Below are 16,371 nucleotides of genomic sequence, written 5' to 3'. Positions count from 1 at the left end.
AAAATACTATGGATAAGCAGCTTTCCAAGCCAAACACTTTCTACCACAACATAGATATAGATAGCATATAGCTAGTGTAACAGTCTTATCCATATAGAATCTCATTCTGTGTGCATCAAAACTCAACTAAATCACATTCTGCAGTACTACAATGATTTTCTACCTTATTTTAAAGATCTAAAATTTTCAAAAAGCATTATAGTAAATATTTTTAAAAATAAAAATTGCTGCATAAAAAAGAGACTGAAGCTCACACCAAATATCATTTTTTACCAAAAAACAAATACAAAATAAGTGGAGAGCTATTAAAAAAAACTTGAATAATTCCTTAAATATCCCATGTAAAATCTGACCTCTCCATATGGTGATTGTTGTTGTTTTTGGTGGAGAGGAAAGTTATAAATATTATAAAATAAACATGATCATGAGCAGCATAAGTTTTGTCTGAATCAATGATTCTACTATGGTTTTGTGAAATTTCAGAATCTATGCAGTTATCAAGCTTTATAAAGTTATAGAATAATTATGAAAGCAAAATTAATTTAATTCATTTTAATTTAATGTATTTAATGCAACTTTTAAAAGGAGTTAGAAGATATTTTGAAATAATGTAATGCAATAACTCCAAAAACTAAAACATTAATTGATCTAATTTGCAGGATTAAGCTGGATAAATTATAAGTAAACTCTGTTTTTAATTAGGCATTTACTCTCCCTCAAGGTACTGTAGAAAAATGGATAGAGAAATGGACTCAGAGTCAGGGAGATATGGATTCAAGGCTTACTTATGAAACATATTTGTTATGTGATTTTGAATGTCATTTAATCCTCAGTGCACCAAATGGCTCTCTTAGACTATTAGTAGTGGAGATACTGCTAATATTATTGGAAATGGCATTTCCTTCCTGGGAATTTTTAAAAATTGCACCAATAAAATCATACATCAGGACCAAAAGAAAAGTAAAAGTACTAGTAAAAGAATGAAATTAGAAGTCTTTATCATTTCCTAGAAGATTTTTAAAAGGGTTTTGTTGTTTGTTTGTTTTTTTCACAATACATAGAGAATACAACAGTGAATGCTTTAATAAATACTACTGAAATTTAGATTTAGAAGAAGCTTTTGATATTATCTAGGCCAACTCTTTTAATTTTACAGCTGACAAAACTGAACCCAAAATGATTAGATAATTTGCCCAAGGCCACAAAGTTAGTAAATAGTAAAGTCAGGATGCAGATCCAGGTACTATAATTTCAAGAACTATCTTATTTTCACTACACCATGATTAAGAAGTCTCCAAAACTATTTTTCAGCATATCTTGCTTGAGAAGCCAAAAGACAAGGCAAGGAGCTTATATAATGCTTATACAAATAGCCATTACTCACAAAACCATTTTCATTCTGATTATTTGTAGAGAACATTCCTCTCAGTGGGGACCTCAGAATTGGGGAAAGCAATTAGCTTGGAATTTTATTTTCTGATTGTCCACCTGCTAATGCCACAGGGCAGTGAATTCTGGATGGAAAGACAGTCTATATGGCTACAGGCCAACAATAACAATGAAAAAAGCAGGATTTGTTATAGTCAGTACTTTGGGGGAAGACATCTACAAAAATCTCAAAGCATGCCAATAGATAACAATTGTCAAGAATTTTTTCACTCAATTCAGAAATAAAAGAAATTTTCTCAATAAAATCATGCATCGTCATAATAATGATGATAACCGACATTTAAAAAGTGTTTTATGGTTTACAAAATGATCTTACATACAATATTTCTTTTGATACTCATAATGCTATTTGGTAAACTTTATCGTTGTTTTTATTTCCATTTCACCAGAGAGAAAACTGAAGCTCAGTGAGATAAAGTGGCTTGGTCAGGGTCATGTGACTAATAACCATCAGAAGTGGGGAGTTCTGGGGGTGAAGCCAAAGTGACAGAGTGAAACCAGTTTCCCTCTAAAACCACATGAAATTAAGCCTCTGAATAGAGTTTGATGGAATGAAACCACTCTCCAGCTCAAGATGGACTATAACTTAAGAAAGATCAGTGTCATTAGGGTAAGAGGGGTACTCAGCCCAGTTCAGATAGTGTCTGGGAAAGCCAATGAGAGGGTCTTAATCACAGAGATCAGCAACAAAGGCCCTTGGTCCTGGCTCAGTAGTAGAGTAGATCAGTGGGGCAGTCTTCAGTCCCAGAGCAGAAGTCAAATTGTCAGTCTGGGAACCCATGCTATTTCCTGGAGAGAGCAAGTAGGACAACCCTTGCTGTGAGCAAGATACCAAACACAAGAGGCCCCTGTGCTCAAAGCCAAGGCTCACAACAGCACAAGAAGCTTGGGACAAAGCCTCTTGTACCCTAGGAGTGGGAGGTCAATCTTAAAAGTCACAAAATAGAAAAAAGGCAGAAATGGATAAGAAACAGAAAAGAACCTTAACCATAGAAAGCTACAATAGTGATAGGGAAAAACCAAAATATTAACTTAGACAAGGATAAAATGGCCACAGTGGAAATCTCAAATAGTGATTTGAATTGGTCTCAAGCCCAAAGAGGCTACTTGCAAATGCTCATAAAAGATTTTAAAAAACAAATAAGAGAGTTAGAAGGAAAAGTGTAAAAAGAAATGAAAGAGTCAACAGCTTAGAAAAAGAAGGATAAAATTTGACTGAAGAAATCTATTCCTTAAAAAATACAATTGACTGAATACACAAAAAAATCCACTTAATAAAATAACACTTTGAAAAGTAGAATTAATCAAGTGAAAAAAGAGATACAAAAGCTAATTGAAGAAAATCACAAACTAAAAACCAGAACTGGGCAAACAGAAGCTTATAGTTCTATATAGCCCAATTTGCTATTGGGCATAACTAAGATGAATGGCCAATTTGAATTAATGAAATATCTGAATTCTGGATTTTTTTAGGGGAAAAAGGATATTTTATTATTTTTAAATGTATCTGGTAAAAAGAAAAATCCTCAATAAGGGATTTTCAAATTAGACTCCTCATACAACTTCTTTAATGAGCAGATAAGATTTATTTGTATCTAGTACATTGTTTTGTATAAATGGTGTTGAAGAAGTTGTTTTGAGAGTGCTTAAAAAAAGACGTTTTTCTTAAATAAATACCACTGTATCATGGTGATGACCTTGCAAGGCTTTTTGTAGCACTAATATTATGTTAAGCATTGACACACTTATCAGATATGTATATGTAGATAGAAACAAACCCTACATGTAGACAAATAAATACACACTTTGACAAGTAAGAATGTAAAAGAAGTAGTATATTGAAAGTAAGGGATAACAGATACAAAATCCAAATGTTTAACTGGTATTTACAAAATATTAAGACAACCAGAGAAAGGCCTTCATCACATTGATTAGATCATATGTAGAAAGATATGGACATAAAAAAATTACTTGTGAAGAACTCCTCCATTTATGAGACCATGGATCTGTTGAAATATCAAAGTATTCTACAGAAAAATTGGCAAAAGGCACAATTAAGATATGCTAAGAGCAATTTATAAAACTGAAAGGAGGGTAGCAGATATACAGAAATGGGAAAGATCTGCAAAGATAGCAGTAGCAATAATAATAAGCATTTATATAGCACTTTAAAGTTTGCAAAGCATTTTACAAACATCTCATTTATTCTCACAACAATTTTTGATGGTAGTTGCTATTATTATCCCCATTTTACAAATGAAGAAACTGTGGCAGATAGAAGTTAATTACCTTGCCCAGGATTACATAGCCAGTAGGTGTCTGAAGTTGGGTTTGAACCTTTATTCTTCCTGACTAGGTCCTCCTGACTGCCTGATTATTAGAATAAACCATTCTTTTCATCATTGACAGTGAAAATATCACATTTGAACTCTAACAACTCTATCTTCAATGTATTACATGAGGAGAAAAATAATACCAAAGAAAACAAAGACTGAAAAAATGTTTGACTACACTAAGTATATATACAGAGGAGATCCATAGTAGAGATGACAGGATTTTTCAGGACACCAAAGGATCAAAATTTCTGAGAGAAGGGATTGGAAATGACTGGAAAAGATCATGAATATTAGAAATAAGGTAATCAAGAAAATATCAGTAGCTACTGACCCATATAGCACATTTCCCATTTCAATATAAATAACTTTATGGGACTACCTATACATGTATTAAGGGTATCCTTGATATAGGGAACATCCAAGCTTTCAAAAATGATTTTCTGTAAGAAATGACATCTTTATAGTCACAAGATTGACTGTAAAATACAGAGAATGCAACATATCACTGTTCTTATTGTAATCTGCACCATTGGAGAGAGCACCAATATCAAGAAGAATCATTCACTGATGGATCCATTACCACCTGCATAATGTGAGGGATATTCCTTCCCCTATGCAGTCACTAACCATTCCAATTTTCTCATACTTTGTGACTCTTGCTCATCTTTCCCTCTGTCTGTCTGTCTCTCTTTCTCCTCTTTTCTTCCTCCCACCCTTGTATGTTAATGCAAATGAAGCAGACTCATTTCTTGAAGTTAAATTTGCTAAAAATGAACATGTATGAAATGACTGATTATGACACAACATTTATGGGTAATACAAGCTGATATTTCTAGTCTGAGTTTATGTTATTAGCTTGTGACTATAGCCAAGTCACTTGCCTCTGAGTTCCTCATCTCTAATGTGAGGATGACAAAACTTTACCTCCCTCACAAAGCCCCTGTGAAGGTTAAATAAAATAATACAAGTATATAATCAGGTTATAATAATTTTCTGGAGAAAAATTGATTTTGATAGTAATTCTATGACTAATGAACCACCCGAAATGACAACATATATTTTAATTCACACAATTTGAAATTATGACTATATAAAATATGGTCTTTGGTCTCAGCTCAATGAAATACATTACATGTTGGAATTAAGATGACCATTTTATACTCTTCACTATACATACGAACTGGGACCTGTCAAATAACATGTAATTACTTCAGGAAAAGAAAATTATCATTTGTGTAATTTCTGTCCTTCACCAGCATTTTGTGACAGCTAAAAATTGGTTCTTATCTCATTTTACTGGCAAGAATTAAATTTAATAAAAGATTCTTATTATTTTCTTTGTGATAAAAATCCTACCCTTATGCTAACATTTGTTTTATATATACATAAAAATTCACCCAGATGCTGGTATGACAACTTTGCATATGTATTTGCTTCTTTGTTTAAAAGCAGAGTCAAGAATGCATTTGTCTTAGTCTCTAAATCTCCATAACCAAATTTTAGTACAAAAAAAATGTAATTTTGTATCAAAATAATTTCACATTTTCCTGCACTTCGTTTACCAGTTCCCTAATTCCTTCCTGTCTACAGGGCAGATTGACCATTAAAATATGAGAAATTGCTTGACCCATGTTAATAAAGACGTTGTTATATTTAGGACATTTATTATAAAATATCCAAATGAATCATTGAATAGCAGAAGCAATGAGCACAGTTCAATGATGACCATATACTTTTATGAATCCATATTGCTTTCTGGCCAGCTCAATAGAAGCTCATCTACATGGCGCAATAGGACTAACTATGCCAAATTATATTATCAAGTCTACTATGCCATAGTCGACTTACTCCAAAGGTATAGTAATGTGTCCTTATTGGTTTTTAAAAAAAAACACAATGCTCTACCATAACATCTTTTAAAAAGCTAATTCTGAACAATTTTTATTTAACTTTTAAAAAATGACATTGCTAACTATGAAATGTCCAACTGATTCTCACAACCTCAGGTGTATGGTTATTATTATTATTATTATTATTTTTTACAGAGGAGGACAAGGATTTTTGGAGACATCAAGAGATTGGCTCAAGGTTACACAGTTACTAAGTATCAGAGGTAAAATTGGAACCAAAGTTACCTTTAATGATGCTTTAATTTATAACATTAACACTCTCCACCATACCAAGATACTTCCTACTAGGCTGCTAAAAAGTAGCGTGGTGAAAAGTAGTGTTCTTCAAAAAGGAGGCTGTTGTTTTTTCTCAATAGGCATGGACTAACCCCAATGGGTGTGTGAGAAACAAATTGGAAACTGGAAAGATGTGTCACATCTTATCCTTACTCCAGAGTGTCTCCAAACAAACAAAAGAACAACAAAAAAATATCTACAGCAGTAACAACAAAAACCACCCTTGTCCTTCAATAATCCCCTATTTATGTTGTGCAAATTCCTGATTTCATCCCTTTTGAACTGAATGTTAGCCTCTCCAGGCACTTCAACTTTTCTCTAGACTTCTGAAGGAGTAATGGTTACAAAGTATTTTACATCAAAATATTCAGGTGAATAACTTTTCATGTCATAATTCAGTAGTGTGGGGAATTCATGGTGTGGAAATTGTCATCAGCAATGTTGATCTCAACTGATCTATGGCTTAATAGCTAAGAATAGCAGCTGTGGAGGTGTCCTTAGTGAAATTCTACCCCTCAGATCACCTTATGACTGTGACAGGTACTCTTAGAGAACTGCATCTACTTTTCAGGTAGTGGATGGTGAGAAGAAGAGTCCTACCTAAGTGATACTGAGTAAGTGATAGAGGATGTGTAGACATGGAGTTGTTGTAATCTGAATATCAGATTGGATTACTTTTTCTTTTCCCCACACTATTTTAGTATTCCCATACTAAACACCATTCTTTCAGTAACCGAGGTTCATAACTTCAGTTTCATCCTTGACTTTTCACTTTCCCTTAGCCCACACATCTAATCAATTGCATATCTTGACGGTTCTACCTTACCATCTCTCACATCTGGCCATTCTCTATATCCCAGTCACCAATAAGGTCAGGCGGCCATCACATTTCACCAGCCTACTGCAATTGCCTTTAATTGTTCTTTTTTCCCTTTTCCAATCCATTCTTTATGTAACTCCAAAGTGATTTTCTGAAAGTACAAACCTCTCCATGTCACTTTCCTGTTCCTATGTCACTGCCCTATAACCAAATAACATTTAAAAATAATATTTTGATATAAATTTTCTATTAAGAAAGTAGAACTTGTATATAATATATAAGTAGGTGTAACTATATTTATTGGGGGCACATTCTCAATTATTTTTTTTACCGATGGAGTGTATGATAGAAAAAAAAATCAGATAATGCTGCTAGAAAAGGATGCTGAAAATAAAATCAGGATGACTTAGGTAAAAAATTCATCTCATCTCTGGCTATTATTAGCGTCACTCTGGACAAGTATCTTGAGCTGTATGTATCTTTAAAAAAAAAAACCTCCCAATAGCTTAGCTACTAAGTCATAGAAAAATTGAGATCAACATTGGTAATGGGAATTTCTACACCTTGAATTACTGGCACTACTGATTTACAATATGAAAGGCTATTCACATGAATATTTTGACATAAACGCTACACACAAAATCTTTGTAACCACTACTCCTTTAAATATCTGAGAAGGCAAAAACTCAGATTGTTTTAGTGACTTGAAAATTATCAAAACTGATAAATATTTTACTTTTGGTTCTGAGATGAATGTTGTGAATGAAATACATTATATATCCTATTTTTTCTAGTATCCTAATACCTGAAGTCAGAACAGATGCTAGCTAACTCATGACTATATATATATATATATATATATATATATATATATATATATAGAGAGAGAGAGAGAGAGAGAGAGAGAGAGAGAGTATTGCAAGAATATATATACTTTTGCAAGACTATAAATTTTGTCAGCTGGGGCTATTGGTTCAGCTCTTATTCACTACCCCAAAGTGCAGACCCCATCTTTCAAAAAGACCTTCCACAGCTACCTCCACAGGTGATAGGGAGAGAAGGCAGAATGTGAGGGTAGAATTTTTCTAATGGCACTTTCCTATCTGCTGCTCTGGATGACCTGAAAGGCTAATGTCCACATCAGAAGGATATATAATGAAAAGTTGGTTCAAATGTTAATTGTGATGCACTGTGTATTAGCTATCATGACCCATGAATCTATCACAATTTCACAAATTGCAAAAGAATATTGATTTATATAAATAGGAAAAAGAAAAAAGCACACAACCAACCTTTGCATCATTCTCTGCTGCTGCTGCTGCTGTGGCTGCAGTTACTTTCACAACTTTGTTTCTGTTTAGCATTTGCTTCACCCATGCTTCCACCTGAACGTTGAATTTCATGAAAGTCACATAGAGAATATAAGCTGTTAACAGCAACAAGCTCTCCCACCATGTGATGAGATTATCCAGAAAAAAAATTATAAGCATGATCAAGTCAATAATATAAAATGAGACATCCCTAAAGAGTGGCCACCAGGTAAGGTTTAGGATCTCTCTTGAAAACAACGCACACATCCCAATAACGAATAGGATATTGAATACTGCTGAGCCTACAATTGTACCAATGCCAACGTTGCTATGAGCTATGAAGACTCCTATCAGAGATGTGAAAAGTTCTGGAGCTGAGCCCCCAGCAGCCATGAAAGTTGCCCCAGCTACGTCATCAGAAATACCCAACTTTTCAGTGATGACTGTCAGAGAAGGAACGAAGAATTCGTCACAGACTATGGCTAAGGCAATGAACATGTAGATCATTCCGAGGACATGAAGAATTATTGCACCTCTTCTTCGCTCTTGAAGGGAAAAGAGGTCTCTTGGATAATCTCCTTGAGGAGGTTCAGTTGCATTTTCATATTGTGTAGAATACGGCTCTGGAGTACCATCCTGAACCTTCTCCTTTAAGTCTAACAGAGTTCTTTGATGGTATCCAGACATTAATTCCGAATGACCTAAACTGTTGGCCCGATCTGTGCTGTGTGTCTCTATCTTGAAAAAGGCACTAGTTGAAAGTGAGAACGTGCAAATGGCCATTATGCCCATGAAGAGCCCTACAATGCGTATTTGTCTCAGTTTTTTCCAGACATTCTGGTGCTTCCTGCAGCCAGATAGTGATTTATCCAAGCACCATTCTTCAAGAAAGCTAGTGGTAAAGGTTTGAGGCAGGGCCATTCTGTATCTTCTAGTGGATATGGTAGTTTCCAATTTTGAAGATCAATAAGATTGCTCTTTCATACTTTTTTCCCTGATATTTTTAGGTTTAAAATGATGCTTGCAATGTTCTTCTATATTCAAGCGCTTTTTTATTTCATGTGAAAACCACTCTTCATTTATGCTTTTAAAAGAATATAAATGATAATGAGTTAACATTAAAAGTATTAAATACAAACAACTGACTTTAAGAAAAATAATTCTGCCCCCAAATTGAAAAACTAAGTGAAATAAATCTTGCATAATTTCTATAAGCAAAAACAAACAAGCTTTCCATTAAATCCAATAATATCTGGTTAGTTTTCGTATTACTGTTGCTGGGCACCAGCAACAAAGATCTAGTGGATCTACTAGTAATAATGTCTTTTTAAATCTCTCAAAGATAAATTACCCCACCCTCTAATCTTTCAGCATCCAATATTACAGCACAAGTGAAAAGCTTCCCAGAAATGGAAAACTATGTAAGAATGTGCCACAGTGGTAAAAGGCACTACTAATACTTATTCATATTACACTATGTGGTTATGTGATTGCATATCCAACAAGTCTGAACTCAGGGGCAATCACAACAGCAAATCAATCCCAAAATAAGAACTTTTAAAGCTCACTTTAATATTTATAAATAAATTTTAATAGATATGGAAGGATAGAATGGAGATGATGTCAATAATTGATTGAAGAATGCAAATTTTCATAGCATGTGAATTTTTTAATCATCAGTCATATTTCATGGATAAGAAAATATGCCTTTTAAAATTTCAAGCTTAGAGGACTATGATCAGGTTTAATGACCAAAAAGATATTTAGACTGAAAAGTTTCTTTTTTAATCCTCAGACTTGCTGAAGAATAGAAAAGGTCTAAAGTTAAGGCTTAATGCCTGATTGAAATGAAAGTTATCTCCATAAGGAAGCTTATTGTCACTACTTGTCAAATATGTGTTTTGCAAACATTTTAATAAGATATGCTCTACTTGCAGCATTATTTTCTACAAACAGTAAAAATGCTGTTTGTGAAGTGCACCTGAGCATATATTAACTTTCAATAACATTTTCTACAATCTTTCACTTAACAGAAGATCTAAAAGGTATCTGATGAAGCAGAATACATTCTGCTTAAAGACAAACATCCTTTAAAAGAATATTTCTCCACATCAACATCCTCACTTTAGAGGCATTCATAGAGAAGACCTCAAATATAAGGGAGCCAAAGACACCGTAAACACTAAGAGAAGTCTGGACTCAAGTTTTTAGAGCAGGCTAAGACAAATCATGGAAACAGAGCTGCTACCCCCATGATTAGCCTAATTAATCATGGATATTCTTGGACTGATTCTAGATGGTGAAGCTTTGCAGTCACAAAGGACTAAAGCTTCAGACAATCAGAATTGATCTGAAATCTCAGGGCTCAGCTCTTGCTCCACCCATTCTCAGCTCAGACTAGGTATTCTGCAAATCCACTCTCCATCCCTTTCTTCAGTGTATTCTTGTTTTCCTCTCGATGCAGAGAGCTGCACCCCCTCGAAAAAGTGCGCCACAGACCTTACCGCAACTTTGTAACTTTGCCCGACAAGGTCTCAAACTTTCTCTTGTTAGTTTAACGGAATACAAAAATTAAAAAAAAAAAAAAAAAACAAACCACAAATAGCTAACAATCTCTATTCTGGAGAAAGAACTGTATACCCGATCAAACACTATATCTTTATGATCATATCTTTTGGAAATAGATGTGTGCGCGTGTGTGTATGTGTGTGTTGTTGCATAGGAGGATGCAAAAATTTTCTCTCTTATCTCCGATTGCCCTCTCCAAAAGCAGCTGTGGCTCTCACTCTTCCCAAAGGGACGGAACCAGCAGAACGAGTGAATGCACGGTTGCCAATCGGCCTGCAATTGACTAGCTTGGCAGGTATTCTATTAAAGCAGCCAGCTGGTTCTTACTGGGGTCTCTTTGCTAAGGCCGGGTTTCCTTAGGTTTGATTTTTAATAACCTTAGCTACACCATTCCCCCAAAGCGGATGTTAGGGTTTTGTCTAGAGGAGGGTCGAGGATGGTCGAGGTTATGTTCTGGCTGTCCGAAGACATGTGGCTAAGGGAGCGAGTTTGCCAACTATTTTTTTTGGGGGGGGAGCCCCCCACCCAATGTTTCCCAAATTTGAAACACCTGTGAAGCTCGAACTCTTATGAAGGAGCTGTGGGCAAGAGGGATGGGTTCCCATAGCGTAGGCTGTTGTAACCGCTTCCCCCACATCCCCTATCCCCGCGCTGCACACCCCCAAGGCTGCGAGTCCGCGCCCAGGGAAGGCGAGTCTCCAGCTTCATACTTACCCTGCACTAGGCTCGTTCCCGTTCCAACATCAGTGGAAGTGCAGCCGTTGTTCCCTTTTGCTTTCCTCTGGAATCGTCCTTCACCTTCTTCCTCCCTCCCTCCCTCCCTCTGTCTCTTTCTCTCTTTCCTTTATCTCCACCTCCCACTTATTCCATTCCTTTTCCAGAGGTCTGGCCGCAAAGGCACAGGTTCTCTCAAACAGGCTTCTCTTCCCAGCCTCAGGACAAGCTCCGGGATGAGACTGACCAGCGGGAGCCGCAATCAGTGCTGCACCCTGGCCAAGCTGCTCCCTCCGCCCCCTCTGGCCCCTCCCTCTTTCCTATATGCTGGGTTCAGCGGTGCTGTAGCAGGCTCTCGCTTCTGAATGTCTCTCCATCCCTGTGTTCACTCACCGGGGATTGGAAGCTGGAGTGACTGCAGCAGTCTGTGGCGAGGTTGTCTCTGCAGTGAAGATTTGGGGAACGGGAGGGGAGCGAGTGGGAACCAGACAGGTTTATGTTTTGGGCAGTCAATCGACGCTGCCCCAGGTTGCCAGAGGCTGAAAAGTGTTGCCAACTCCCTGACGTCATCCTAGAATTATTTTATAAAATAAATAAATAAAACCCAAAAAATCGTATTTTAGAGTATAACTATTTTATTTATTTTTTAATTAATGGATTTAGAGTCACCATTTTCAAATTTCACTTCCTGCCGGTTAGTGTCTGATGACCTTGGGCAAGCCACAATGTCTCTGGAGCTCCAATTTCCTCAACTATAAAATGAGGAGTTTAGACTTTATTCTAGATGGCCTCTAAGGTTCTTTCTAGATCTAAATCTATGCTCTATTATCCTGATCCGATGAAATGCAGGATTAGTCTCAAAGGATAAGAAATGCCATTAACTAGCTATGTGACCTCAGGAAAACATAATGGGGTGGTTGAAGTATTGGAGGACAGAAAAAGAGGCCCTGGAATGAATGATTCAGGAGATCTGGGTTCTGTCAGGGACTAAGATTCTCTGCCTCAGGTTTCACTTTTTCAAAATGAAGCTCTTTATCCTGTTAACTTTCAAGTCACTTTCCCTATAATAAATACTAGGACAGTCATAGAAAAAATAAAATTGAGAGCAGAAATAGTTGTGATAGCTTCCTCCAGTCTGAGTCCCTCCCTAGAGAAAAATCTCCTCACATTCAGGAACTTGTGCCAGGGGACCATGGTCAAATTGCATAGTGGGGAATATAGTACCAACTAGAAAGACAAAACCATTATAAAAAGCCTGCCCTCTCCTCCACTATAGCTTATATATCTGAGAGTTGTTAATGTCAATAATTATGGAGAAAGTGTTGGAATCTTAATACCTTGTCAGAACCCAAGTAGTTTGCTTAACTTTAGTATATAGCCTTATTGCCTTTTCACCTATGTGTACACAATTTTCCTTTTCTACTCTCCTCAACCTCCAAACTCTTTTAGCTTTACAGTAGACTCCAAGTTGCTTCATTAGACTGGGAGCTACTTGAGAATACCTTCTTTTATTTGAATTGGTTTAGTTTGACTTTTTAACTTTTTATTCTTGTAGTTTAGCAGAGTTCCTGGCACATATTTGGTATTTAATGCTTATTTTCTGAATATTTTCTTCTTTATTTCCTGAAAAATGTCACTGTATTTCCCTATTGTTAGGATACTTTGCATTATTTTTAAAATATGAAGTAGAGAACTCCCACCTTAACAAGCACATAACCCAACCTTTTTTTTTCAAAATTAAACTACCTTTAAAATTAGATTAATTCTTGTTGAACAGTCCATACTATTAATTACACTGAACTAAAGTGATTTCCTTCTTCCAGGTAGTTTTTATTTTTCCCTAAATTAATTTTAGTGACCCAGTTTGTATTGGTATTAAACAGTTTTTCTCAAAGAGCTTTTCCCCCCCCCCCCCCCCCCCCCCCCCCCCGCCCAATTCCACTGAAAAAGAACAAAGCTAGGATGTCAAAATATTCTCTGATATCACCCCCAAACAAGCATTCATTTGGCTTTACTCATTGGGTTATATGTAGAGTATAATGTTTATGTGATAAGCAGGTCATGCAAGTCATATTTCCGTAGAGAGAAGAGATTGCATCATATGAATATTTTTGTGTATTATTCCAATTTAAATACTGAATTAGAATAACTCTATGGTCTTTTCTTGACTATAAAAATTCCTTTTTGATGACATAAATTTCTCAGACTGCATAAGATAATTGTTTTACTATTAATATCCAATGATCACAAAGATAAAATATGACAAAAAGTTGCTATGAAATAAGCAAATAAATTTTAATTTTATTGATCACACCAGCATATAAATATATTTGATAAATAGTAATTTGTATATTTGGGAGATATATTTATTCAATCTACAGAAATCTACAGAAGCCAAACTACAATTGGCTTGCTTATATGTCACACTGATACCTGCAGCATATTTGTTGGAACTAAATAAAGGATAATGTTTGGTGCAAATTTAGAATCAGAGACCTCTTTTAATAACTTCCAGATTACCAGAGTTTTCGGCCCTCAGGTTTCCAACTATTAAATAGGACAATCTCTGTGGTCTCTCTGCTCTTCTGTTATCATTCTCATACATATAACAAATGGCATTCCTTTCAATTCAATATACATTATAATGGTCAACATTATATTACCACATAGTATATTATACTACTGTTATACTACCAGAAATAATCATAATTAGCAATTTTGTTATCTGAAACAAGTCACAAAAAGAAAACAATGAAACAAATAGATCAACCAACAAACATACTTAGACCAACTTGAATGAAATGAGCCCTTAATTGGGGGTGAGAGGAGTAAGTGGGTCATGAACCCCTTTAGGAGTTTGTGAAATGTATTACTCATTTTTAGATTAATGTTTTTAAATGTATGAAATAAAATACATAGGATCACAAAAGAAATCAAATATACTGAAATGTAGTTACTGAAATATTTAAAAAGTGATGGTATCTCAGGTTAAGAATCTCTGCCTATTATCAGCTTTTAAAGACAAGTTCAATTCAAGAGAAATCTAAGAACAGCATGTTGCAATTAAGAAGTCCTGGAATTCTTATAAAAGAGTGACAGAGGGCATCACCCTACATTGGTGATAGACTGGAGAAATTTACTTGCAACTTCTGCCAGGGATAAGAAGGAACATTAAGTAAGATGAAGAGAAAGGAAGACATATGGTAGTTTCTTATTTTGACTAATTATTATAGTCCAATGTAGTCTAGGAACTCAACTAAGAAATTTTTATGTCACTGAAATATGTTGCTATAAATCTGTGGTTAAGAGAAAATGAGGCACTAAAGTTTGAGAACAATCCATTTATTAACAAGGCTAACAATTGCCAATAATAAAGATCAGTGGTCCGTGACCAAAGACACACCTTAAAGACACATTGTAAAGTTTTATACAGTTCATTACCTAAGTTTATTACAAAATGAGTTGACAAAATGTCAATCCAACTAAGGCTGTGATTGGTCCATAATTACTCTGGCTTGCAAATGGTGATGGTGGTGGGAGGTTTCAAAAACTCATAAAGGAAAAACACATGTTGAAAAACATCCTCTGAGACTTACATGAACTGATGCTAAGTGAAATGAGCAGAACCAGGAGATCATTATATACCTTAACAACAATACTGTATGAGGATGTATTCTGATGGAAGCAGATTTCTTTAACAGAGAAGATCTAACTCAGTTTCAATTGATCAACGATGGACAGAAGCTGCTACATCCAAAAAAAGAGCACTGGGAAATGAATGTAAACTGCTTGTATTTTTGTCTTTCTTCCCAGGTTATTTTTACCTTCTGAATCCAATTCTTCCTGTGCAACAAGAGAACTGTTTGGTTCTGCACACATATATTGTATCTAGGATATACTGTGACATATTTAACATGTATAGGACTGCTTGCCATCTGGGGGAGGGGGTGAAGGGAAGGAGGGAAAAAGTCGGAACAGAGGTGAGTGCAAAGGATAATGTTGTAAAAAATTATCCAGGCATGGGCTCTGTCAATAAAAAGTTATAATTATTAAAAAAAAAGAAAAACATCCTTTGAAAAGTTCCATTTAGATATACTCCCTATAACAGAAACCCATTGCCAGAAAAACATTTTCTGATAATATTGAATCATTTTCTATCTTCTTTATCTTCTGAAAGAGGCAGGATCAGTTTCAGTTGGATGCAGAGACAAAAACTTTTTTTTTTACTAAGGACTATACAAAGTAAATCCAAATCTAAGCTCTAGGTATTGGTTATAGTGATTACTAAATTTTAAACTATTAATCAATCACCTAAATTTCACAATTAGTCTAAGTACAGTGAGCATACTAGAAATATTGGTACCCTGGGACAAAGCTTTGGTTGCTGTTACCAGGATCATATCCCATGTCAAATTCATTAAGGTCAAGGCATATTAAATAAATCTTGCTTAGAACCAACACAACAGCTTTTTTACCAAGGAGTTTGAAAGAGTTATTCAAGTAGTATCACCTCTAGCTCAGAGGCCTATTTATCTCATCCCTCTATGAGAAAGAAAGCTGATTGAGGGCAGGAATCTCATTGTAGATAAACATTGAATTTCCCCAGGTACTAGTAATTGAGCTTTATACACAATGGATGACTGAATGGATGGATAAATTGCTGTACCTTTATCGATTATTATAAAATATTGGAATTTGCTATCTATATTCATCTCAGGTTAAGACCAAATTTTTGCATTGAGTAAAAATGTGGAAAAAGTACTGACAAATTCATTAATCAGAATAATGTTTACATTTCAATTCGTTTAAACTGGATGTCTCCTTAGTTTATAAAACCACCTATATCTGTTAGTAAAAATTCATGTTTGAATTTTATAAATGCATATGAATTGAATTCTTCTAACTTTTCCTGGTGAGCCCTAGTTTAGTAATTTCTTTATCATAACAGACTTATCAAAGAACAGAATCATACTTAAATCAACTGATAC

At 35.2% G+C, this 16,371-nt stretch overlaps 1 protein-coding gene across 2 annotated transcripts in view; it reads right to left on the bottom strand.

The window, feature by feature from the left end:
• The window catches only part of SLC24A2 (solute carrier family 24 member 2), a 292,133-nt gene extending 280,365 nt beyond the window's left edge, over positions 1-11,768 (bottom strand). Inside the window, exons 1-2 of one of the 2 annotated variants that reach the window (XM_031969129.1) lie at positions 11,384-11,768; positions 8,084-9,185 (exon numbers count right to left, since the gene is read on the bottom strand). In XM_031969129.1, the coding sequence (XP_031824989.1) occupies positions 8,084-9,022 (939 nt within the window). In that variant the 5' untranslated portion in view covers positions 9,023-9,185; positions 11,384-11,768. The remainder of the gene's footprint in view (positions 1-8,083; positions 9,186-11,383) is intronic. The other variant, XM_031969134.1, reaches the window with a different exon arrangement.
• Between the last annotated feature and the right edge of the window lie 4,603 nt (positions 11,769-16,371).

This window comes from Sarcophilus harrisii, chromosome 1 (genome assembly GCF_902635505.1).
Source record: "Sarcophilus harrisii chromosome 1, mSarHar1.11, whole genome shotgun sequence".
Taxonomy (NCBI): Eukaryota; Metazoa; Chordata; class Mammalia; order Dasyuromorphia; family Dasyuridae; genus Sarcophilus; species Sarcophilus harrisii.
Note: the sequence above shows the minus strand (reverse complement) of the source record. Positions and strands in the feature narration are given on the sequence as shown.